General features: G+C 44.6%; 1 protein-coding gene across 2 annotated transcripts in view; it reads left to right on the top strand.

Moving 5' to 3' along the window:
• GTF2A1L (general transcription factor IIA subunit 1 like) overlaps nucleotides 1–26,509 on the top strand; it is a 97,332-nt gene that overhangs the window by 59,554 nt on the left and 11,269 nt on the right. For both annotated transcript variants that reach the window (XM_040351595.1, XM_040351596.1), the window contains exon 7: nucleotides 22,844–23,083. In XM_040351595.1, coding sequence (XP_040207529.1) covers nucleotides 22,844–23,083 — 240 coding nt within the window. The remainder of the gene's footprint in view (nucleotides 1–22,843; nucleotides 23,084–26,509) is intronic.

The following is a 26,509-nucleotide window of genomic DNA, read 5'->3' on the forward strand; positions in this document are numbered from 1 at the left end:
CGGATCCCGGTCTCGGCTACATGTAAATTGAGTTTGGTGGTCTCAGCCCGGCTCCTGGTGGGTGTGCTATGCGAGATAAGCCTGCGCTTAGTATGCCCACCCCCCTCCCACAAAAACCACCACACTTGCACGCACTCGAAATTGGGTTAACATGCACTAAAAAGAGAGGCGAAGGACTAACGGGGCTGGTTGAGCGGGCTAGATCCTCTCACTCCCTTATAGGGAGTCCCTCTGCCCCGTTGGGCTTCAAAGCGGAGCAGGTAGGGTGGGCTATGTGGGAGGACCCCCTCACACCCGCCATTGCCACCCGGGGCATGGAGAAAGGTGGCAGATAGCCTCTGGGGGAGGCCTGCCTACTCCCAACTCCTGCAGTCCGGCTCCTCTCTCGAGTACACGCACAAAATACACTTTAAAAAGCAAAAAAAAGAACCTGTTGCACACGAGATAGCATTCCTGGCTTAATCTAAAATATTACGGTACTTTTAGAGTTAAATTTGCAGAAGAATCTTAAGGCAAGTGATCGTTGTTATACGCAGAGCTGATCATGGGTTGGCATCATACACGCTGAATTTTGTAATCATAACATCATCAATGACATTGACCAGTATCCAGACATAACACCAGGGCTCAAGTCCTGCGGGAAACGCGTGGGAACGGAGTTCCTGCACTTTTTTCACAGCAGGAACTCCGTTCCCTTTGCAGAACTAGAGCAGCCGAGCCGCCCGAGCCAATCCTTCACTAAGCGGCAATGCCCAGCTCGAGTCACTGTCAGGGGCAGGGCAAACCTTAGTAATCCTTTATGTTTCTGTCCGCTTCCTGTATATGGATTCATCAGGTAGTGTGCAGGTATTCCGTCACTTCCTCGATGCCGCAATGTCTCCTGGGAGCTTTTGTCATTGTTCCCAGGAGATAATGCGGAACATTCTTTCTAAATCACACGATAACTCGCGGCAGATCTCCGCAATGTCTCCTGGGAACAATGACAAAAGCTCCCAGGAGACATTGCGGCATCGAGGAAGTGACGGAATACCCGCACACTACCCGATGAATCCATTAACCAGTAACATAAAGGATTACTAAGGTACAGTGGATCGAAAAAAAAACATGCGGTTTAGTAATTATGCATATGAGCGTATCATTTTTTTTTTTTTGGTGGGGGAGTGGATCTTGGGTGGGGGTTCCCACACTTTTTTCCCCAGGACTTGACCCCTGCATAACACAGTGGTTTAAAGTCCTTCCCCTCTTCATGGTGGACCTCCAAATGCTTGCAGCAGCTTAAAGAGGAAGTAAACCCTCCTAAAGAAACTGAAATGACAAAAAATCCTGCAAGGCAAAGACATAATCAGCCAGTATGCATAGCATAGCATACTGGCTGATTATGTATTGCTTACTTCAGATGGAGGCACCCGCAGTGGTCCGCGTATCCCCCTCCGGCCACCGAACTGCACAGTACAACTGAAGCAGCGGCACATAGTGCTTCAGTTGGCTCAAGTGCACATGTGCCGCATGACGTTGGCACATGCAAATACAGGGATATCTTCTAAACTGTGCAGGTTTTGGAGATATTCTTGTTAGCTACAGGTAAGCCTTAGACCCCTTTCACACTGGGGCGTTTTTAGGGCTTTTTTCAGGTGCTTTGGTGTTGAAAAAAAGCCTGTAAAACGCCTGAAAGAAGTCTCATCTGCAATCCCAATGTGAAAGCCTGAGACCCCTTTCACACTGCCAGCGCCGGAAAAACCCTGGTAAAGCGTCACTTATACCCCTTTCACACTGGGGCATTTTTCAGGCGCGTTGGCGTTAAAAAAAGCTCCCTCAATGGGAAGGGGGCTTTAGGAGAGGTGTGTTTAACACTCCTAAAGCCCTGCAAAGAAGCTGCTCGCAGGACATTTTTTGACGCCCTGCCAGCACAGCGCCTCAGTGTGAAAGCACTCAGGCTTTCACATTGGGATTGCAGATGCAGCTTCTTTCAGGCGATTTTTCTAACGCTAAGACCCCTTTCACACTGGGGCGTTTTTCAGGCGCTTTAGCATTAAAAAAAGCACCTGAAAGAATCTGCATCTGCAATCCCAATGTGAAAACCCGAGTGCTTTCACACTGAGGCGCTGCGCTGGCAGGGCGTCAAAAAAGTCCTGCAAGCAGTATCTTTGCAGCGCTTTAGAAGCGTTGAATACACCGCTCCTAAAGCCCCCTTCCCATTGAGGGAGCTTTTTTTTTTTAACGCCAAAGCACCTGAAAAATGCCCCCAGTGTGAAAGGGGTCTTAGCGGCGCTTTACCAGCGTTATTCGGGCACTGGCAGTGTGAAAGGGCTCTGAAAGCACTCAGGCTTTCACATTGGGCTTGCAGATGAGGCTTCTTTCAGGCGCTTTACAGGCTTTTTTTTTTTTTTTAACGCCAAGGCGCCTGAAAAATGCCAGGAAAAAATACTGGTAAGGGAAACTTTAGAAGGAATATTTTAAAACAAATGACTGTGATAAGTCCATATAGTCCATAATAATAAAACACTTTGAAGGTAGCCCACTGAAGATAAGAAGCAACTCTTGGGATAGCTGAGGGAAAAGCACAGAGGCACCACTCTAATGCCCCGTACACACGATCCGATTATCGGACGAATGATCGTCCGTTTTATTTTGTATGCTAATCTCATGTCGAATCTGATGAGTTTACTTATGCCCCGTACACACGATCCGAAAATCGTACGGAAAATGCCGCTTTCGAAACGATCGTACGATAATCGGATCATTAGTACAGCGCTTCCGAGAGCCGATCAGGACAGTTCATCCGATTTTATTTATCGGACATGCACGAAAATCTTTTTCGTACGATGCCAGATCGTCCGATTTTCGTATAATCAGTACAGCTGTCGTTCGAAAATGCAATACAAATGCATTACAACACATGACATCACTTCCGATTTTTTATTCTGCCGTACGAGAATTTTCGTGACTCATCAGATCCGACATGAGATTAGCATACAAAAAAAAACGGACGATCATTCGTCCGATAATCGGATTGTGTGTACGGGGCATAAAGTCACGAAAATTCTCGTACGCAGAATAAAAAATCGGAAGTGATGTCATGTGTTGTAATGCATTTGTATTGCATTTTCGAACGACAGCTGTACTGATTATACGAAAATCGGACGATCTGGCATCGTACGAAAAAGATTTTCGTGCATGTCCGATAAATAAAATCGGATGAACTGTCCTGATCGGCTCTCGGAAGCGCTGTACTAATGATCCGATTATCGTACGATCGTTTCGAAAGCGGCATTTTCCGTACGATTTTCGGATCGTGTGTACGGGGCATTAGTGCAGTATAGTAAATTAATTTTAATGAGCAAACTGAGTGTACATACTCGCAAGAGTAGGGTTAAAATGGGCATGTCAGACATAAGTTGTCAGATTGTCCGGGAAGTGGAGTTCATCCGTTGGCTATTTAGCTAAGATGACCAGATTGGCGAAAGGAGCAGAACGGCGAGTCGGCGCTATACTGCGCATGCGCACCGCCGTTCGGCTCCTTTCGCCAATCGTGACGTGGCTTACGCGACGGGGGGAGAGCTCGTTTTTGGGCAAAACGTCAATCAACAGCATGTGAGAAACGCCCACTCCCGCGGGACTCGCAACCCGGATGCACGGGTGAAGATGCTGTATCAAGGTATGTACAGCAGCACAAAAAAAAATAAGAGCCTTAATTCGATTGTAATGTGGGGGGGCAGTGGAATAAAAAAAGTTGTTTTTAAGGGGGAACCACCGCTTTAACCACTTAAGGACCACCTCCTGCACATATACGTCGGCAGAATGGCACGGCTGGGCACAAGCACGTACAGGTACGTCCTCTTTAAGTGCCTAGCCGTGGGTCGCGGGCATGCACCCCCGAGCCGGTCCGAAGCTCCGTGACCGCGGGACCAGCGGACCCGATCGCCGCTGAAGAACGGGGAGAGCTGTGTGTAAACACAGTTTCCCTGTTCTTCACTGTGGCGCCGTCATTGATCGTGTGTTCCCTTTTATAGGGAAACACAATCAATGACGTCACACCTACAACCACACCCCCCTACAGTTAGAAACACAAATGAAGTCACACTTAATCCCTTCAGCGCCCCCTTGTGGTTAACTCCCGAACTGCAATTGTCATTTTCATAGTAAACAATGCATTTTTAATGCATTTTTTGCTGTGAAAATGACAATGGTCCTAAAAATTTGACAAAATTGTCCGAAGTGTCCGCCATAATGTCGCAGTCATGAAAAAAATCGCTGATCGCCGCCATTAGTAGTGCAATAAAACTATCCCCTATTTTGTAAACGCTATAAATTTTGCGCAAACCAATCGATAAACGCTTATTGCGATTATTTTTTTTTTTACCAAAAATAGGTAGAAGAATACGTATCGGCCTAAACTGAGGACATATATATTTTTGGGGGATATTTATTATAGCAAAAAGTAAAAAATATAGAATTTTTCTCAAAATTGTCGCTCTATTTTTGTTTATAGCGCAAAAAATAAAAACCGCAGAGGTGATCAAATACCACCAAAAGAAAGCTCTATTTGTGGGGGAAAAAAGGACGCCAATTTTGTTTGGGAGCCACGTCACACGACCGCGCAATTGTCAGTTAAAGCGACGCAGGTCCTTTAAGTGGTTAAAGACATGGATGAGTGAATTTGGGGTGAAGGAACTTGACTGGCCTACACAGAGTCCTGACCTCAATCCAATAGAGCAACTTTGGAATGAATTAGAGCGGAGACTGTGAGCCAGGTCTTCTCGTCCAACATCAGAGCCGCCCCCCCCCCCCCCAAAAAAAAAAAAAATTCTGATATACAGCGACATTTGTGTTTCTGAACTGCAACAGAAAAAAAATGGGGCTCCTGTCCTTCCAAACTACGCAGCAGAACTGTTTAAATCTCAGCACTGGATGGACACAAATACAAATCCTTAGAACAGCTGTCATAAGTGTATTTCATCAGTCTATGGGCCAGATTCACAAAAGAGATACGACGGCGTATCTCCTGATATGCCGTCGTATCTCTGTGATCCGCGCGTCCTAACTATGCGACTGATTAATAGAATCAGTTCCGCATTGCTAGCCCTAATATCCGACAGGTGTAAATGAATTACACTGTCGGATCTTAAGGATGCAATTCTAGGCCGGCCGCTAGTTGGCGAGGCCATTGCGGTCGGCGTAGAATATGCAAATGACTAGTTACGGCGATTCCCGAACGTCCGCGCTGCCCGTCGATCTAACTTTACATTGTTTCCGTCGAGTTACGCCGCGTAAAATTAGGGCTGAGCCCTAGTTGTTCTAAGCCATGTTAAGTATGGCCGTCGTTCCCGCGTTGAAATTTAAAAAAACACGTTGTTTGCGTAAGTCGTCCGTGAATGGCGCTGGACGCCATTTACGTTAACGTCTAAACAAATGACGTCCGTGCAACGTCATTTAGCGCAATGCACGTCGGGTAATTTTCCCGACGGAGCATGCGCAGTACGTTTGGCGCGGGGAACGCGCCCAATTTAAATGGTGCCCGCCCCATTTGAATTAGGCGGGCTTGCGCCAAGCGGATTTACGTTACACCGCCGCAAGTTTACAGGTAAGAGCTTTGGGAATCAGGCACTTACGCTGTAAACTTTCGGCGGTGTAACGTAAATCACATACGTTACGCTGCCGTGGAGCAACGTAATTCTATCAGAATCTGGCCCTATGTACCTGTCTGCCTGACGTTCGGCTTTAGCAGGAATCCCTTCGTATTTGCAATGGGCTGACTAGACGGGGAAATAGATTTTTGATCTGCCATAAATACAGAGTTTTTATATGATGAAGTTTAGTGCATGATTCACTTTGCTCTGTTGTTAGATGTTTAATGCAATATTAAGGCAACTTAAATTTAACATTTTTATTTATCAAACAACAAAATCTTTTTTGCTTCTTCACGTTTGTGTTCTGAGCCATGTGTATTCAATGATTCAGAGGCAAACTCTAGCTGACGACTCTCCATGTAAATTGGTTTTTAGAAGCTTTTGAAAAATGAGGCTGTAAAAATATATTGATTTTTATTTTTTGTTTAGTTTTCTGTGGATCTGAAAGAGCCCTTAAGATGTTCTTTTCAGCTTGTTGCTCTGAGACACACTGGGTATTACATATATTGGGGAAGACATTGAAGAAACCAATAAAGCCCTGTTTGGGCTGCTGTACTGTATGGACGGCTGTTTCAATTAAAAACAAAGGACAGTACCGGTAGGTGCACCCGGGTGGGTAAACCTCACAAGTTATATAAAACATGGTAAATGAGAGCTGCACCAGTCCTAACACTTTATAAAATAACATTCATGAGAATGTATAGCACTTAGGTTACCGTATTTGCCGGCGTATAAGACGACCCCCTAATTTTCTAGCTAAAATGCTGGTTTAGGGATATACTCACCATATAAGACGACCCCTCACTGTGCCATTATACATGCCTCACTGTGCCAGTATGCCTGCCTCACTGTGCCAGTATGCCTGCCTCGACGATCTTCCTACCTTCTCCTGTTTGCAGAGTTTCTCAGGCTGCGGGCGTCCATTTTTCAAAAGCCGTGCCTCCTCCTCAAGCTGTTCCCGTGATAGGCGGAACACTAATTTTCCCAGCAGAGCCTCTGTTCAGTGTTCCGCCTATCACGGATGTCCTCTCGTCCGAGGCTGAGGATGAGAAGGCATCCGCGATAGGCGGAACACTGAACAGAGGCTCTGCTGGGAAAATTAGTGTTCCGCCTATCACGGAACAGTCTGAGGAGGAGGTGCGGCTTTTGAATAATGGATGGTCGCCGTCTGACAGACAGGTACCGGCGTATAAGACGACCCCTGACCTTTGGGGTATGATTTTAGATGCAAAAAGTCGTCTTAAATACAGTATGTTATAAAGCGGGGGTCTCCAAACTGCAGGATGTGGCCCTTTGCTGTCCTTTATCCGGCCCTTTGGACACTATTTATCCCACTGACACCAATAATGGAGAACCAATTCTCCCACTGACAGCAGAGATGGGGCACTATGCCTTCCACTGACACCGATCATGGGGTTCTTTGCCTTCCACTGACACCAATCATGGGGTACTATGCCTTCCACTGACACCAATCATGGGGTACTATGCCTTCCACTGACTCCAATCATGGGGTCCTATGCCTTCCACTGACACCGATCATGGGGGACTATGCCTTCCACTGACACCGATCATGGGGTACTATGCCTTCCAATGATACTGATGCAGTGGCAGCTGATGTTTTTTTTTGGGGGGGGGGGGCAAACGGTATGTCAGAGGTACCCCCCTCCTCATCAGATGGTTGCACTTACCCGATCGCGGGTTCCCATGCTCGGCGGCAGCCTCCTATTCCCCTGCTCTCCACGGTGGCAGCGGCTTTTTTTTTCCCCTCCTCTGCGAGCAATCGGGACTATTCTCTTTTCGGCCAATCAGAAAACGGGTCTCACACCCGCTTCTGATTGGCCGGATTGAGGATCAGTGCTACAACAGCGAACACTAATTTGCTGTTGTAACACTTGAGTGGGCTCAGGATGCAATGCGCCACGAGCCATCTTGTTTTGAAGCCTATTACAGCCTATGGGTCTAATAAAAAACACCCCTGACGCAATAATTCAGGCGCCCAGCGAATAAGGGGTGGCCATGGCAGTCTTGGATAGATTCATGCTATGCATGAATCCATTATTCATATAGGAGGTGGCGAGAATAGAGAGGGCGGAGGCACTATTCCTCCCACTGATACCAATGATGTAGCATTATTCCTCCCATTGACACCGATGGGCCACTATGCCTACCAATGATGGGACACTATTCCTTCTACTGATACCAATGGTGTAGCCTTATTCCTCCCATTGACACTGATGGGCCACTATGCCTACCAATGATGGGGCACTATTCCTTCCACTGATACCAATGATGTAGCATTATTCCTCCTACTGACACTGATGATGGGCCACTGATCCTCCCACTGAAACCAATTGTTATTTTTTTATTCCCACTGACCAACCAGCCTATGACATTGTTTACTGCCACCGATGCCAGGGCATTTTCTACTCCTACACTAGACATGTGTAGAACAGAAACATTTGTTTCGTTTTGGATAGATTCGTTATGTTACTAATTTTGTTTCGAATTTCGTTTAGTTTGGTTCCCGAATTTGTTTTGTTCGGTTTTCATAAAATGTGTTGTTTCCTAATTTTCTAAGGAATTCCAAATTTTCAGAACGATTTGATTTTGGATCATTTGAAAAATGATTGACCAATTCGAAATTCTGTGTAAAGAATAGCGGAGCCCCAAAGCTCCCACATTTTCCTTCTGCAATACATCCTTGTGGTTTTCAATTAGACTTAACACTTGCTGATATCAATCTTTCCTTCCAAGCCCAAGTAGCAGAGTAACAATCTCAAGATTTCCATCTGCAACCATGGGTGTAGGAACCCTTACAAATCTGGGGGGGACAGCTTTTTTACTCGCCAGGTATATTCTTATTCAGTAAACTGGGAGTTGTTTGCGAATTTGCCTTTCATAAATAACCCCGAATGTGTTTTGTAGAGCATAGAGGGTTCTAAACGGCCATCGGGAGGAGATCGCTGTCACTTGTAAATACAGCAGCGCATCTGTATTTACAAGTGACAGTAGAGAGGATTTTTCACCCCCCCTGTTACCTCCGCGCTTAGGGTGACCACATTTCCAAACTGCCATTCAGGGACACCACTCCCCCCCCCCTTCTTGAGGGACCTGTTTCGTGGAACAAACTTTTTCCAATGACCGAGGGGGTGGAGGCAACTGGCGGTTGGGTGGTGGCGTGCGAGGTGGAATGTAGTCTCTGGAGTTGATGGGGAATTTGGCAGCAGGTGATTTGTTGGGTTAATGGCTGGTGTTAGCACTTTATTCATCCTGACACCATGCTTGATATGGTGTCAGGATGATCAAATCACATTATTTCTGTTACTACATTGTAATATATAATGAAATAGTTGAACTCACCATAATGCAGAATCAGTGGGAACCCTGAGCTTGTCACCAGATGCAGAGTGTCCAATTTGTCCACTGCAACATCACAGTCCCGCTATACGTCGCTATTTGCCACCATTATGAGTAGAAGAAAAATAAAAAAAAATTCCATAAATGTTCCATGTAGACGCTATAACCATATAGGCGCAAACCAATCAATATACGCTTATTGGGATTTTTTTTACCAAGAATATGTAGCAGAATACGTATTGGCGATTTTTTTATTGGATGTTTTATAGCAGGAAAAAAAAAAAAAAAAAAAATATATATATATATATATATATATACACATATACACACATACATATACACACACATTTTTAAAATTGTTGGTCTTTTTTTGTTTATAGCGCAAAAAATTAAAACCGCAGAGATGATCAAATACCACCAAAAGAAAGCTCTATTTGTGGGGGGGAAAAAAGACACCAATTTTGTTTGGTTACAGTGTCGCATGACTGTGCAATTGTCAGTTAAAATAACGCAGTGACGTTTTGCAAAAAATGGCCTAGTCATTAAGGAGGGGTAAATCTTTCGGAGAGCAAGTGGATAATAAGGACTGTTTCTTTAATGGACTGTCTATAACATGGAACCCCTCCATACATTAGGGACTATGCTTATCGATCAGGGATTAGAACTATGATAGTTACTTGGTAGAGGGACAGAAGACAATAAAAGAACAGAGGGGTAGGTTTCTAAAACAGGGATATTGCCATACACAGTAGTGGGTGAAGGAGGGGGACTGGTCTCTAGGTCAGGGGCTGTCTCTCTGTGTACAGTGACATGCTGTGATTGGGTGAGCAGTCTCTTTGCACACAGCCAGTTTTGTGTCTCAGTGTAGCACACATAGGCAGTAGACATGTACAAACACACTGAGAGCTGTACATTCCCCCCCCCCCCCTCCCTCCCTCCTGAGCACTCGTTCATGCTCCCCTCACAGTGATTTATGATTCTTCTAGCACGGCCACCGCGGAGCATTCCAAGCTGGCAGGTTAGGGAGGGGGGAGATAAAGAAAGTAACTGACAAGGAGGCACAGGCTCATCCATCAAACAGACAGGTCCACACCAAGAACTCCTAAAACTCCTTGGTGTGGGCAGAGGCTGGCAGGTCCCCCCCCCCCCCCTACTACAATAACACTCACTGTGCAGTGTGATCAGGAACATCGCTGGTGTCTGCTGCTCGTGCTGTGAAGGGTCAGTCAGACTCAGGTGCCCAGTGGAGACGGAAGTGAAGCAGCATAGATTCCTGTGTGGGATGCCGTGAGTGGGGCCCCCACTGACAGCCCAGATGCACTTGCCAGACGATGGATGAGGACATGCAGCATGGTGGAGAGCACTTGGCGCGGAGGAGGAGGAAGTTAACTCCTCCTCCGCTTTGAGTGCTGAGCAGGGAGTCGCATCCATGACGTCACTGGTTGCTACACGCCGGGCGGCTGTAGCAACCAATATCCAGTAGAATATCAGGTAGAGGCGGAGGTGGGGTGAGTTTCACTGTATTGTCCCGGGATTAATATGGAAGTCGGAATCCGGCCCTGAACCTGGGGGGGATTTTACCATACCTGTCCCCGCCGCATTATTTCCTGGGGGGGATGTGTCCCCCCCATCCCCCCCGGTTCCTACGCCCATGTCTGCAACATGGGTTTTCCAAAGATTCATTCTTTTTAAATCCAAGTATCTTGTCGTTTTTTGAATTCACAATATTTTCTTCAGGGATTTGCAGAGACTCTGTTAACTGGTTCATGTGATGAAAATGGTCAGCTAAGTCGGCAAGTTTCTGTAGCTTTTCTTAATCTTCAAAGCACTGAGCAAAAATTTGGCCTACTTTCTTGAATTCTTCCTTCAAATCCTTTGCAAAGTCACCAAATTTCTATATGTGCCAGAAGATCTACGTGCTTTTTTTTTTTTTTTCATGTTTTCAAGATTCTTGAGTGAACTGGTCCTTTTGTCTGATAAAGTTAACAATTTTTGAAGAACATCATTCAGAACCTTTTTTCCTTTCCGCTCCAAAAGCTTTGAAGAATTTTGTTTATGAAGAACGCAATATGTTCTGACAATATTAGGGTTTTCCTTTTTTAAGCACTAGATGTGATAACGATCGAACATTCAACACAGTTCTGTTTTAAACTTTGGTCCCATTTGGATTTACAGATCTCTACTTTTTTTATGCAACAATTTGAAGCTTATAGCGCTGCTGAAGTTTGAAGGACTTTTTTAATTTTAGTTTTGATTGCTTCCTTTTTTTTTTTAAATGTTGGTTTATACTATAGCAGCTGCTCTCTCATTCCACTAGTGTATTTTTATAAGTGCCGGATAAGTGATCTTTGAGCACTTTTGTGGTGAGCATAGAAGTGATAATTGAGCGCATGTGATCTAAGCAGTTGGCCAAGTGGAAAGATGTAAATGCTAAAAAGTAAGGGACCCAAGATTGAGCCCTGCGGAACATTGTACTTAAAGCGGAGTTCCGGACACAATTTCACTGTTTAAATATAAATACCCCTGTAATACACAAGCTTAATATATTCTAATAAAGTTAGTCTGTAAACTAAGGTCCGTTTTGTTAGGTTGTTACAGCATTTAGACACTTTATAAAATAGAAATTGACTGGGGCCATCTTAAGTGTGGGCATCATGAAGCCAGACTGTATGACTTCCTGGATTTCAGCCTTGCAAATCTCGCACATGCTCAGTGCTGCACAAGCAGTGTCAGATCAGGTTTCAGCACCTGTGCTGTCCAAGTCACATGATTCTTTGAGACTGGGGAGTGCACAGACGCCTGGAAAGTTACACCCACTACATTCCCAGCAGTCTGTGCGGTGTAGGTTTGGAAGCATTAAGCACCTAGGTGCAGGAAGTGGGAAGATTAACTATTCTGCCTAGCAACAACACTTTAAAGGCATCTAAAAAAAAAAAAAAATTCGTAAAGGACTAATGACATTTTTTTAAAACTACTGATGTAATGTTATATTTATGGGTGGAACTCCACTTTAAGTGGACCAACTTCAAACTGGAAACTGCCAAGAGAAACAATCACAGCGATCAATAAAATACAACTTAAAAAACAGCCAATTCTGAGACTCCAAATATGGTTTCAAGGCAAGAGCGCAAAAGACTGTGGTCTATAGTATCAAAGGCAGAGCAAAGGCAGATCCAGTAGAGTAAGAATAGTTAGTGAGCTGGAATCGATCCATCATCAGTTCGATGGCAAGCCTTTTGTTTTTAGATACACAGACAAAATAATAAATCTTGACCTTTGCTTGCTTCAAGCAGCACTTTGCAGCAGAAAGTTTTTTTTTTCAAAATGTTGCCATAATTTAGAAATCGTATGCCCCGTACACACGATCGTTTACGGCATGAAAAAAAACGACGTTTTTCAGCATGTCCAAAAAACATAGTTTTCCAACTTTATCATTAAAAATGATGTTGCCCACACACCATCGTTTTAAAAAAATTATTTAGTAAAGCGCGGTGACGTACAACACGTACGACGGCACTCTAAAGGGGAAGTTCCATTCGCCTTTGGGCTGCTTTAGCTGATTCCGTGTTGGTAAAAGACGATTCACGCTTTTTTGTCTGTTACAGCGTGATGAATGTGCTTACTCCATTATGAATGGTAGTTTTACCAGAACGAGCGCTCCCATCTCATAACTTGCTTCTGGGCATGCGTGGGTTTAAAACGTCGTTTTAGCCCACACACGATAATTTTTTACAACCCGAAAAACGACATTTTAAAAAACGACGTTAAAAAATGCAGCTTGTTCGAATTTTTTTTTGTTGTTTTTCAGAAGCCGAAAAACGATGTGAAGCCTACACGCGATCATTTTAAATGACAACGTTTTTAAAAACGTATTTTTTTCATGCCGAAAAACGACCGTGTGTACGCTGCATTACATCTGCTACAACATGGCATGCATAGGTGAGGTTTGTTGGCTCAACCTGGATAGGTAAGTTGTTGTCCCCAATATGTGGACTTCTCATACTGTTTGAGAGTGGAACCTTTTTACTTTCATTTACTGTATCTGGTCCTAGAATTTTACTCACTATAATTTTACAGGCTGGTATTATTAGATTCTTACAAACTGGATTCCCTTTTCTTTTCCGGCCAATACGTTCTGCCATTAAAAAGTTTGCTTCCTGTGCCTTTTTACTGACTCGTAAAAAAGAAAAAAAAGAAGTTGTACTTTGAAATCTTTGCAATATTTATAATCTGTTTGCAGCAGACGATGTACAATGAAAAAGGGACATTGGGATCACCTGTCTATCTAAAACATGTGTAGCCACCCTGAGGTGTCTAGTCATTTTTTTTTGTTGTCCTGGGTAGTAGATTTGCAGGCCAGTTTGTTGTTTTTGTGTCACTTGGTTTCTCCCCTAGGTTGCTGCTGTAACAGCTTGTTGTCACTATCACTCAGGGCAATAGTTATGGGGGAGATGACAATTTTGGGCCGTTGAGCATTTATGTCCTCTCTGGCAAATACTAGGCTGTTCATGGCCATTGGTGATTGGTGGGGGAGGATATAAATGATTGTGGAGAGGCCTGGTGAGTGGTGAGCTCTTTTTTTTCCCCAGGGCTGTGAGCTAGGGAGGTATGTGCAATGGTTTGAGCTAAGCAGGCCACAGACTGTTTGGGACCGATCTCAGAATTCATTAACCTACCCTGCCTGGTTGAGGAGGGGTACAGCACCCAAGGTGGGAGAGGCAGTCAATGGAAGTCCTGGAGGGGGATTGGTGTCTGCCCTCAGAGGATCCTGGCACTCCTTTGGATAGAAGAGAAATCTGGTGCAGTCTGGAGCCCTGATACTGGAGGGGACCTATACCCTAGCTCTCCCTTTACCATGAGGTGGAGCAAATAACTTGAAAAAGACTTGACAAAGTTCAAAAAGTGACTGGCGCACATCATCAATGTCATGACTTTTTTCATGACTTTTTTCACTGTTGCTATGGATTCACCTTGGGGTAATGCCAACCCTCACTCTGCATTGGGGCATGTTTTCCTACACATGGAAAAGTAGCTTTCATTGCAAAGAAGTATGAATTTTTGGTGCCCAAGATCATGCTATTGCGTGGAATGTTATAATTCTTATCAGAGTTTTCTGTAGACGAAGGCCTAGAATGTTCTTATATCCCCTGTTTCACAAAATACCACTTTGGATCATAAGCTGTGTTTGTAAAACACAGATGCCCAAAAAAATCACAGAATAGTATACTACGGCAAATATTTTACATCACAAATAACACCAACTTTGCATTGGTGCTCAAACGAAAATAAAGCATTTTTTATGTCGGATCTTTTGGTTTTCGTTTCTTGCACTTTCGTTATCGTTTGTTAAAACGATAACGAAAAAAAACGGATTTTCGGACGAAAATGCATTCTAACGAAAACTAATGCACATGTCTAGTAAATAGACACATGACTGTTTACACCCGCCGCACCTAAGACAATGGAGGGTCCGATCGGGTCCACCTAAAAAAACGAGAAGTGGACCCAATCGGTCCACTCATGCGAAAAGGGGCCTAACATTTCTTAAAGGGGTTGTAAAGGTTTGTTTTTTATTTTCTAAATGGGTTCCTTTACGCTAGTGCATTGTTGGTTCACTTACCTTTTCCTTCCATTTCCCTTCTAAATGTTTTTTTTCTTTGTCTGAATTTCTCACTTCCTGTTTCTCCTCAGTAAGGTTGCCCCCATCATCCATGGGGGTTAGTCAGCCAGAACAGCTTACTGAGGAGAAACAGGAAGTGAGAAATTCAGACAAAGAAAAAAAAACATTTAGAAGGGAAATCGAAGGAAAAGGTAAGTGAACCAACAATGCTTAAAGGAACCAATTCAGAAAATAAAAACAAACCTTTACAACCCCTTTAATGTTCACTAGAACATAGAAAAGCTTCACATATTTTGAGTTCGGGTCCACTTTCAGGGTCCTCTTTTATTTAACCAATTCAGTGAAGGGTTAAAGTGGTTGTATGCCCCACCAAAAAACAAACAAAAGGGAAACCTTTAGGCAAAGGCATAATGAGCTAGTCGTTTGTCCCCCCCCCCCTATTACATTCACTGGCTGTCTACCCAACACAAAAAATAATTTAATCTTCTACAGCTTTGTTTTTTTTTTATCTTGTAACAAATCTTTATCCTTTCCAATTTACCTTTTTATTGCTTTTTTTTATTTATTTTTTATGTGTTATGTGTCTGTACAAAATTTTGTTATTTAATCCTTAAACTGGACTGCTTTTTGGCTTCACGTAGCTTTAGAGATACAACTTATTCTTATATGTCCATGTATCTGGTGAAGGGTCTGTTTTTACAGTGGCCTCCACATTCGTCACTTGAACTTATTATTTTTTTTTTTTTTTTATAAACTTTCATAGTGATGCCAGGAAAGATTGAGCAATTGTTTTATTTGTGTAAAATATAATAAAACACATCTCTGATCTGTGTTCATATAATCTGTTGATGGATTCTAGAGATGTCTGGCTGCTTTTAAAAGAACATCTTGTTGATATGCTGTATTGTTGTATATTTCATATATTTCCATGGCTTTTTTTTTTTCATAATTTTACACGGGTCAATAATTATCCACATCCTATTTCTATAATATCCAGGGCCGTCTTTAATATGGTTTGGGCCCAGGGCAAACATTTTTTTTTGGGCCCCCCTCCAGCTTATTTTGGGCCTGGCTGGTTCACATGTATGTTTTGGCGGTCCTCATTTGTGCAGGTACAGCAGCCCATTGATTTGAATGGGCTGCCATGCCTTTGTTTCCTGCAGAAAAAAAGGTGCATTCAGCATTTTAAAAATACAGTTGCCTTGAAATCCATTCTGCTTTTGCGCCATGCTACTTACCTGCAGTTCCTGCACACACAAACGCACTGTGTTTTTAAAAGCGTGACCTAAACGTCTAAAAATGCAGCAAGTTTGACAGTGCGGGAACTGCAGATAAGTCACAGCAGACAGCAGAATGGACAGACAGTGCTGTATTTCAGTGCTTGATGGGCATAGACGTGCCGTGTGCGCAGCCTATTACATGAGGCATGCACTTTTCTTTGCAGGAAACGCAGGCATGGCGGCCCATTCAAATGAATGGGCTGCTATGCCTGCGCAAATGTGGGCCGCCAAAACACATACATGTGAACCAGCCAGGCCCAAAATAAGCCCATCAAGCAGTTAAATACAGACAGTAATGCCATGTGCTCTGAGGCCTTACTCAGCCTGGACTGCAGGTCTGGTCTGTGATTTAAAGAGTTCCTCTATTTTACACATGGCATGGCATGGGGTCCCATGGTGCTAAAGCAGAATGGACAGACGGTGCTGTGACCCCCATGCCATGCCATGTGTAAAATAGAGGAACTTTTTAAAACACTGACCAGACCTGCAGTGAATCATCAAATATTATAAAGACTTTGGGCACACTCTACAGAAAACTTCTATTTACAATATAGATTAGCAAACAGTGACATACCTTGAGGAGCAGGACATGAAGAAGTCAGCCTCGGGAAGAGCAAACTGGGGATGTTATAAAATTACATTCTAATTCACTTTTATATACAAGCAGCACCCAGTGGCAGGAAGGGAGAAGTGCGCGTCTAAAGGGAAGCCAGGGGTGCTGTACATTTTAAAACACTGGGAAGGGAAGCAGTACTGTCACTGGCTGCGTGCCGCTGATGATTTTCAGCCTGATTTGTGGGCAGCACAGGGGCTTAACGGGCGACAGGGCCGCCATCAGGAATTATGGGGCCACTTACACAGCTTCAGGCATGGGCCCCCTGGAGCAGAGAACTGGGATGGGGGGGGTGCTGCAGCCTGAAATTGAGAAGCAGGGGGGGGGGGGGGCTGCCACGAATTTAGAAGCGGGGGCCCTTTACAAAAAAAGAAAAAATAAATAAACAAAAATATATATAAAAAAAGGGGTGTAGTCATCCTCTGGGCCCTTTAATAAAAAGAAAAAAATAAATAAAAAATATATATAAAAAATATATTTTAAAAGGGGGGTTGCAATCTGGGGCCATGGGGACCTCTGGGCCCTTTAATAATTTGTTTTTTAATAAAAATAAATTGCACAAAAAAGGGGATTGCCATCCGGGACCTCTGGGCCCTTTAATAAAAAATAAAAAATATATATATATATAAAAAAGAAACGTTTATAAAAAAAAAAAGGAGGGGGTTGCCATCCAGGGCCCTGGGGACCTCTGGGCCCTTCAATAAAAAAAAATATATAAACAAAAATAAAAAAATAAACATTTATAAAAAAAATAAAGGGTGTTTGCCACATGGGGACCTCTGAGCCCTTTAATAAAAAAAAAATATATTAAAAAAAATAAAAAAATTTTATAAAAAAAAAAAAAAAATGGGGGGTTGCCATCTGGGGCCCTGGGGGCCTCCGGACCCCTAAAAAAAAAAAAAAAAAAAATATTTTTTTTTTTTTTTTTTTTTAACCACTTCCCGCCCGGCCTATGGCCGATTTACGTCCGGGAAGTGGTTATGAAATCCTGACAGGACGTTCCAGAACGTCCTGCAGGATTTCATGCCGCGCGCGCCCGTGGGGGCGCGCATCGCGGCGATCGGTGATGCGGGGTGTCAGTCTGACACCCTGCATCTCCGATCTCGGTAAAGAGCCTCCGGCGGAGACTCTTTACCACGTGATCAGCCGTGTCCAACCACGGCTGATCACGATGTAAACAGGAAGAGCCGTTGATGGCTCTTCCTCCTCGCGTCTGACAGACGCGAGTAGAGGATAGCCGATCGGCGGCTCTCCTGACAGGGGGGGTTCGCGCTGATTGGTTATCAGCGCAGCCCCCCCTCGGATCGCCACACTGGACCACCAGGGATGCCCACCCTGGACCACCAGGGTGGGCAAAAAAAACAGAAAAAAAAAAAGTTAAAAAAAGCATAAAGAAAAAAGATGCCAGTCAGTGCCCACAAATGGGCACTGACTGGCAACAATCAGTGCTGCCACCCCAGTGTCCATCAGCGCCACCCCAGTGTCCATCAGCGCCACCCCAGTGTCCATCAGCGCCACCCCAGTGTCCATCAGCGCCACCCCACAGTGCCCATCCATGCCCAGTGCCCACCTAGCAGTGCCCATCTGTGCCACCCATAAGTATACATCAGTGCATCCCATGAGTGCCCATCTGTGCCGCCTATGTGTGCCCATCTGTGCCGCCTATGTGTGCCCATCAGTGCCGCCTATGTGTGCCCATCAGTGCTGCCTATGTGTGCCCATCAGTGCCGCCTATGTGTGCCCATCAGTGCCGCCTGTGTGCCCATCAGTGCCGCCTATGTGTGCCCATCAGTGCCGCCTATGTGTGCCCATCAGTGTCGCATACCAGCGCCGCCAATCGGTGCCACCTCATCTGTGCCCGTCAGTACTACCTCATCGATGTCCATCAGTGCCATCTCATCGGTGCCCATTAGTGCCGCCATATCAGTGCCCGTAATTGAAAGAGAAAACTTATTTACAAAAAAATTAACAGAAAAAAATAAAAACGTATTTTTTTTTCCAAATTTTCAGCCTTTTTTTAGTTGTTGCGCAAAAAAAAAAAATCGCAGAGGTGATCAAATACCACCAAAAGAAAGCTCTATTTGTGGGGGAAAAAAGGACGCCAATTTTGTTTGGGTACAGTGTAGCATGACCGCGCAATTGCCATTCAAAGTGCGACAGTGCTGAAAGCTGAAAATTGGCTTGGGCGGGAAGCTGCGTAAGTACCTGGTATGGAAGTGGTTAAAGGGGGTCTCTTTGGGCCCCCAACAGTGACAGGGCCCAGGGCACCTGCCCCATTTTCCCTGCGGTAAAGACGGCCCTGATAATATCTTCGATCAACAGTAGAGAACGTACAGTTACCGTATTTATTGGGGTATAGCGCGCTCCCGCGTATAGCGCGCACCCCTAAAGTTGCCCCGAAATTCCTGTAAAAAAAAAAGTTATAAGATTGTATTACTTACAGTTTTGGTGTCTTGCCCAGCGTCCATCGTCCGGTCCGGCGTCCGTCTGCGGCCTCGGTGGTGTCCTTCCGGCTTCTCCAGCGCGCGCCTCAAGTCGAGTCCCCGCTTCTCGCGCTCAGTTCGAACGCCTCCGCCGACATATACCGAGTGCAGTACACTCGGGTACATTCGGCAAGACTCGGCTTCGCTCGTGCTCACGCTCTGTGACCTTTATGCGTGAGCACGAGCGAAGCCGAGCCTAGCCGAATGTACCCGAGTGTACTGCACTCGGTATATGTCGGCGGCTCAATTCAAACTGAGCGCGGGAAGCGGCTATCGGCGTATATCGCGCACCCACGATTTTCCCCTTATTTTAAGGGGAAAAAAGTGCGCGATATACGCCGATAAATACGGTATTTTTCAACATGGTCGCTTGTTTTTCTATGCACTTGTTCCAGTGTTCCACACGCTTTGTACTGCATGGTGCTCAACCTGTGGCCTTCCAGCTGCTGCAGAGCTAAAAGTACCACGAGGCATTGCAAGGCTGACCATTACAAGCATGACACCCAAAGGCTGTGGCATGATGGGACTTGTAGTTCTGCAACAGCTGGAGGGCCACAGGTTGAGCACCCATGTTGTACTGTATATTCCCTTATAATGAAATTGTTTTAGTTTATCGCTCAGCCATGTGTATACAGTACAGTATATACGGCTTCTTACACATGCTGGTCTGTGGAAAATCGACGACCTGTTGAGGAGCTCCAGGCTCCTTCAGAAAATACAAATACGGTAGCTGCTGACTTTTAATATTTGGGCACTTACCTGTCCATGAATCCAGCGGTGTCTGCACTCAAGCCGATTTTTCAATTGGCTCTCGGGTGCTGCTGCTGCCATCTTGGCTAAGGGAAATCGGCAGTGAAGCCTTGTGTCTTCCCTACTGCGAAGCGTGTTGCGCTTTGTGAATGGCCCAGCTACAGGGGAAGGAGGATTGGGGCAAACCCCCTGGCTGAGTTTGCAGTGGCAAACTCAGATGGAAGTGGGAGCTGGTACCTGTCAAAACCAGCGTGCGAGGCGGGCTGGCTCTGTAGCGATGATGTAGGGCCTGGGCGTCGAACAACGTGGAGCGCTGACACGTTTGTTTGCGCTCCAAGCACTGCCTCTTGCGGAAGTATACCATCGCCGCCATAGACCCTGACACTGTGGTTTGATCTACAGTCGTAGCCTTTTTCATCTAGGTAAGCGATGTCCCTTTCAGATCACTCCAAAACAAGCTAAGAGCTAGATATATATTTTTACATCTGTACAGTGGCACCATAAGTTCTACGGTGACTGGAAGTTTTGTTAGTGACAGGGCATGGATATCTAATACCTAATATCATCTACCTGGCTAAGCCAGTGTTCTGGTACTATTGGCAGTATTATTATCCACTTGAGAGCCGCACTATAGACGAAAGACATCCACAGCGCGGCTCTCAAGTGCCGGGTAGATGTCCCTGGACGTCCTTTTATGTGCATTACCTGCGCGCTCCGCTGGGGGCGCGCAGCGAGTAAACATTGTGCCCGGCGCATCGCTCAGATGCCGATGCGTGTGCCTGGCGGCCGCGATGTCCGCCAGGTACCCGCGATCGGCGGGGACAGCAGGGACGTGGAGCTCTGTGTGTAAACACAGAGCTCCACGTCCTGTCATGGAGAGAGGAGACCAACCTGTGTCCCTTGTACAGCATGTTAACCCCTTCCCTGCCAGTCACATTTATATAGTAATCAATGCATTTTTATAGCACTGATCGCTGTATAAATGTAAATGGTCCCAAAATTGTGTCAAAAGTGTCCGATATGTCTGTCGCAATATCGCAGGCCTGACAAGAAAAATCGCAGATCACCGCCATTACTAGTAAAAAATTAATCATAAAACTATCCCTTATTTTGTAGGCGCTATAACTTTTGCGCAAACCAATCAATATACGCTTATTGCGATTTTTTTTAACAAAAATATGTAGAAGAATACGTATCGTATCGTAAAAAAAAAAAAAATTGGGATATTATTATAACAAAAAGTAAAAAATATTTTTTTTTTTTTCAAAATGTTCTGTCTTTTTTTGTTTATAGCGCAAAAAAATACAAATTGCAGAGATGATCAAATACCACCAAAAGAAAGCTCTATTTGTGGGAAAAAATTGCAAAAATATAATTTGGGTACAGTGTTGTAAGACCGCGCAATTGTCATTAAAAATGCATTGGCGCTGAAAATTGGTCTAGGCACGAAGGGGGTTTAAGTGCCCAGTAATGAAGTGATGGTTATTATTATTATTATTATTATTATTATCATGATTACTATTACTGGCTATCACCATCACCACTATTGGTTTTCTTATATATATATATATATATATATATATATCTACTATTTTCATTGTCATTATTACATGTTATGTCCACCCTTCTAGCTGTCTATTACTACGCCTCTTGTCAGGCATGCAAGACCACCCATTTGGGTGGGAGGAGTCTAGATGATCCCTGGGAGGTTCTCCACGGCTTGCTTTGTCATGTGGGCGTGTGTGTGTATATAAAGGGGGTCTTCAGAGGGTAGCACACTGCTGGGCTCTGATGAAGAAGCTTTGTGACCCTCTTCATTTCCTCCATGACCGGTTGGAGTATAGTTCGAGGTCTACATGCTGCAGCTTGTGTGGAAAAAGCCTCTTACTGCGATTCTTTCTACCACAGTTGTGAGTAGGTCTTGTATATTTTATTCCAATAAATTTGCTTTAATGGTAATACACTAGGCTGGTGCACCTTTTTTTCTTTCTTTTTCTTGTTTACCTACTCCCCCGTCCCTGCCGAAAGGTGCCACATGTGGCAGCGGAGGGGGGAGGCAAACAAGCGGAGCTTCCCCTTTTGGGTGGAGTTCAGCTTTAAGGTGGCCTTCGTCCCTTTTTAGAGCACACAGTACCAAAGGGTCGGCCCAAGAAAAACCCACCAAGAAAGTTGCGGGAAACAATTATCTCCCAACTTCCTGGCTGGGGGGTAGTGTTAACCACTAACTGCCTACAAGATGCAGGTTTAGAGTTCTTTATAATGCTTAGTTTTACTTTATTTTTCTTTTGGTTGAATACCATGGAGAGGTCTTTTTATTTTATTCTGAATAACTATGGGCCAGATTCAGGTACATTTACGTTGCGCAGCGGCAGCGTAACGTATCCCATTTACGTTACACTGCCGCAGGTTTACAGCGTAAGTGCCTGATTCACAAAGCTCTTACCTGTAAACTTGCGGCGGTGTAACGTAAATCCGCTCGGCGCAAGCCCGCCTAATTCAAATGGTGCGGGCACCATTTAAATTAGCCGCGTTCCCGCGCTGAACGTTCTGCGCATGCTCCATTAGGAAATTTCCCGGCGTGCTTTGTGCGAAATTTTGGCGCCCCGGCATTTTTTTTAACGGCGATGTGCGTTACGTCGTTTTGTATTCCCGGACGTCTTACGCAAAAAAAAAAAAAATTGAAATTCGACACGGGAACGACGGCCATACTTTAACATGGGTGTTCTAAAGATAAGCCATGAAAAAGCAGGCCTAAGTTTGCGACAGGAAAAACCGACTAGCGACGACGTAAGAAATTGCGACGAATGCGCGTATCTTCGTGGATCGCCGTAACTAGTCATTTGCATATTCTACGCCGACCGCAATGGAATCGCCACCTAGCGGCCGGCCTAGAATTGCATCCTAAGATTCGACGGTGTAAGTCAATTACACCTGTCGGATCTTAGGGCTATCTATGCGTAACTGATTCTATGAATCAGCCGCATAGTTAGGACAGGTGGATCACAGAGATACGACGGCGTATCAGGAGATACGCCGTCGTATCTCTTTTGTGAATCTGGCCCTATGTAACTACAGATTTCAAGGGATGAGCACATTGCTGTTTTCTCTTCTAGGTATCCACCCTGGAGGACCTGCTCTCTCCCGGAGACAATGACATAATTCAGCTTGATGGGACTGGAGATACTTCCTCTGAGGAAGAACTTGGAACCGTCAGGGACGTTGATGAAAATGAGTTTCTTGGCATCATTGACACAGAAGATCTTAAAGCTCTGGAAGAGGAAGATTCCGGCTCAAACAACTCCACCAGCAGTAGCAGTGATGATGAGGATCCCGAGATTGACATAATTGAAGAGGTAGATTCCTTCTCTTTTTTTTTTGCAATAAAACATCATAGATCATCAGTGACTATTATTTAGCTCCTGTTTTTGTGACTTGAATTTTTTATTTTTTATTCTCTGAAAATATCGCTGATAAAACGAGACAAACTTAAGACCTTGCCACATACTATTCCACAAACGTCTTTTATGTTACATTTTATATACTCTTTGCATATTCTATAGATAAACTAAACCTGAACAGCAGGGAGCTGAGCATAGCAGGAGATCTACCGCTGAGAAGTAGATCACTAGTTGGGGACAGGTAGAAAATAAACTGGGAATATTCACTGGTAGGTATATTTATATCGGTTAGAAAAGTACCGTACTCATTTTACAGTTCCTACATCTTCAAAAGTTATGCAGCCTTTGCTAAATCATTCCAACCAAGGACTGGATAAAAATGTTTTATTGGAAGTGCAAACACACATCCTTCACTTGGGGCCATGAAGGGAATACATATGGAGGGATAATCACACAGTTCAGGGATACAGGCAAGGCTGCATTCACACCTGAGCATCGGTCGTTTTTTTGGGCGTTTTTTTCCGGCGTTTTGTCGCGCGTATTCATGCTTATTTGCTCGTTTGCATACAGCGTTGTCCGACGTTTTTGTACTTCGACGTTTTTTATTTTAGCCAATAGGAAAAATTATCATCTTTTCATCACTTGTTGCTATGTTGGTAGATTTTTTTAATCTTCTGCATGGGCGACAAGTTCTATTGATTAAAGCAACGAAACGCCCGTAGCAAACGCCCGTTGTCGCGCAAGTTGCTTGAATCGAGCGTTTCCATTACTTTCTATGGGAAATGGAAACGCTCAAATACGCCGCTGTTCGCGCGACAAAAAAAGGTCCGGGACTTGTTTGAGCTTCGCGCGACAGGCGTTTGGGCGTTTGGGCGTTTGGGCGTTTGGCGTTCAGGTGTGAACAGTCACCATAGCAAATAATGTATTTTCATCCCTCTGGCGTTTGTGAGCGTAGCGCTTCAGGCGTAAAAACGCCTAGGTGTGAATGGAGCCCAATGGTGATTCATTATTATTATTATTATTATTATTATTATTATTATTATTATTATTATTACAAAATATGTATTAAATGGATAAAGAATACATTACAAAAATTATGGAACTGAGATTTTTTTAATTGAGCGAGGAATAAGGAATAAGGGAAAATGTATCAGTGATGAAGCAATATACACTCACCAGCCACTTTATTAGGTACAAAATAATGAAAAATAAATGCAGCGCTATACAAATAACCAATGTGCATATGAAAAAAAATTATATAAAGTGCAATATGCTGTAAATTTTCACGGATAATATGGTCAAAAAAATGATGCCGTAAATCTAACAATAAAGTGCAATGTTCTCCATATTCCACACAGTCAGGGCTGGTGCAAGGATTTTTGACACCCTAGGAGAAAACCTAATTTTGCCGCCCCCTTCCTGACTCCACCCCCTTTGCCCTGGCCACGTATACCCCACCTTTTTAATGAAGCGCCCATCAATGCAGCCTTAGCAGTGCCCATCAATGCAGCCTTAGCAGTGCCCATCAATGCAGCTTTAGCAGTGCCCATCAAGGCAGCCTCACCAGCGCCCATCAAATGCAGGCTCACCAGCACCCATCAATGCAGCCTATCAGTGCTCATCAATGAATGTTTGCTTGCTTCCAATCATTCGGCAGTCGGGACAGAGACACAGTCCTCGGCCGATGCTGTGCCTCTGACACTATGTGCGAACGGAATGGCAGCTGCCTGCTGGTGCTGAGACTTAGTTGCTTGCTGTAGAGAGAAGAGAGTAGAAATGCCAGTGGCCGTGCCCCTTAGGTTGCAGTGCGCCCTAGGCGGCTGCCTAGTTTGCCTAGTGGTAGCACCAGCCCTGCACACAGTGTCCTTATGAATTCCAATGAACAGTGCAAAAAAAAAGCGATTTTTGATATCTCTATGAATGAAGAAAATATCTTCACATTAATCCACCTCTGTGAATATACAGATATCCCCCTGTCGCCACAAAAAAAAACTACAACTCATAGTATATTAACATTATCAATGAGTTGTAGAGCTGGGCGATTTTTTCCCCCAAAAAAAATCTGCATTTTTTTTTTTTTGATGGACAAGGCGCCGGTCCTGTAGAGTAGAGCTGTGGGCAGAAGTCTTTAGGCGAAGACGCGGCTTCAGCCTAGTCCGTGGCGTCCGGCCTCGCGGACTAGGCCGAAGCCGCGGCCTCGCCTAAAATCTCCTGCCCACAGCTCCTCAGGACCGGCGCAGTGTCAAAACTCAAAAAAAATCGATTTGCTGAAAATTTTAATCGATTTGACCTTCAAATCGTTTTTTTCCCCAGCCCTAATGAGTTGTAGCTCCATTTTCTTTTCTTTTTATTTTTTATTTATTTTTTTAAGCAGGGGTTCCTCAAGAACCTAAAAATTATTTCAAAGGTTTCCCAGGGCCAGTGCTGGCCCAAGACATTGTGCTGCCTGGTACCAAGAATGAAATGCTCCCCCCCCCCCCAAAAAAAAAATTACGCCCACCAAAAGGCCCCCACATGCATTATTTTATATCATGATAACTAAAGTGGACCTATCATGGCTCTAGACATGTATATCGGAGTATAAAAAGGACCTGTTATGGCTCTATTAATGCAATTAGCCCCACAGTGGAGCGGAGAGTGGAACGGGAGGAGCGGTGGGGCAGCAATTAGCCCCACAGTGGAGTGGAGAGCGGAGCTGGCGGAATGGGGTGGCGGGCGGGCGGCAATTTGCCGTCCCCCTGAAAGTGCCGCCTGGTACAATGGTACCATCGGGTCCCATGGTAGGGCCGGCCCTGGGTCAGAGACTGCAAAACGTACTACAGGCGAGGGTCAGAGACTGCAGAGATGGTCAGGAGGAGCGGGCGGGCATGCAAATAGCCCCACAGTGGAGCTGAGCTGGCAGAATGGGATGGCGGGGGGGGGGGGGTGGGTGACAATTTACCCATGGTAGGGCCGGCCCTGCCCTGGGCTTAAAGGTTGTAAAAAGCTGGGTTTGAGCTTTGCGTTTATAAATTGGTGCAGTTGAGCAGTATAAAATTCAATCTTTGACCACTTAAGTTTTTTTCCCTTGTGCCCAGAAATCATGATTAGATGTTGGTCAAGGATGCTGTCATTTAGGACTTGCTCATGTAAGCACTTGCATTCATCAGTATGTAGGAGCAGCTTGAGAACTGTACAATAGAGACACAATGTCTAGTTTGTTTAGAAGCAGATAGGAATGGGTGAAATTAAGTAAAGCTGACATTGCTAAAAACTCTTTGCATTTTGATATGGAATGAACAGTATGTAATTATGTCTGTCTGGCTATCTCTATAAGCCTTAGGGCTATGAATGTGTTATACAATATATTTTTATTACAAAGCTGTCAAATTGAAGGCATAC

The sequence above is a fragment of the Rana temporaria genome, chromosome 4, assembly GCF_905171775.1.
Source record: "Rana temporaria chromosome 4, aRanTem1.1, whole genome shotgun sequence".
In the NCBI taxonomy this organism is placed as follows: Eukaryota; Metazoa; Chordata; class Amphibia; order Anura; family Ranidae; genus Rana; species Rana temporaria.